This window comes from Anoplophora glabripennis, unplaced genomic scaffold (genome assembly GCF_000390285.2).
Source record: "Anoplophora glabripennis isolate ALB-LARVAE unplaced genomic scaffold, Agla_2.0 scaffold166, whole genome shotgun sequence".
Lineage (NCBI taxonomy): Eukaryota > Metazoa > Arthropoda > Insecta > Coleoptera > Cerambycidae > Anoplophora > Anoplophora glabripennis.
The window spans coordinates 26,952-27,221 of NW_019416519.1; the positions used below are offsets into that span (position 1 = coordinate 26,952).

The 270-nt window shown below is 39.3% G+C and overlaps 1 protein-coding gene across 1 annotated transcript in view; it reads left to right on the forward strand.

Moving 5' to 3' along the window:
* The window catches only part of LOC108907018 (GRB10-interacting GYF protein 2-like), a gene marked incomplete at its 5' end in the record, with an annotated part of 22,797 nt that extends 22,527 nt beyond the window's left edge, over positions 1 to 270 (forward strand). Inside the window, one exon of the mRNA XM_018710491.1 lies at positions 100 to 270. Within this exon, the coding sequence (XP_018566007.1) occupies positions 100 to 270 (171 nt within the window). The remainder of the gene's footprint in view (positions 1 to 99) is intronic.

Here is a 270-nt window from a genome sequence, read left to right on the forward strand (position 1 = left end):
GGACTGTGAATTCATTTTGAGGGATTTTGGTGTAAATTCAAGGCCTTATTGTGAAAAATTGTGTACATTATTATTGCTCAAAGTATGGTCCATCATTAGCCACCACTTCTTCCCATCTTTCCGTCAGAATGTTCTGCTTCGAAAGAACAACTCGTCTTTTGTTACTACTCACCAATCGATCCAATTTTGAGTATCTTCGTAAGATTGGAAGCGTTGTTTAGCCAGGACGTTGTTCCATGCATCGAAACAGATAGTAATCCGATGGAGTGA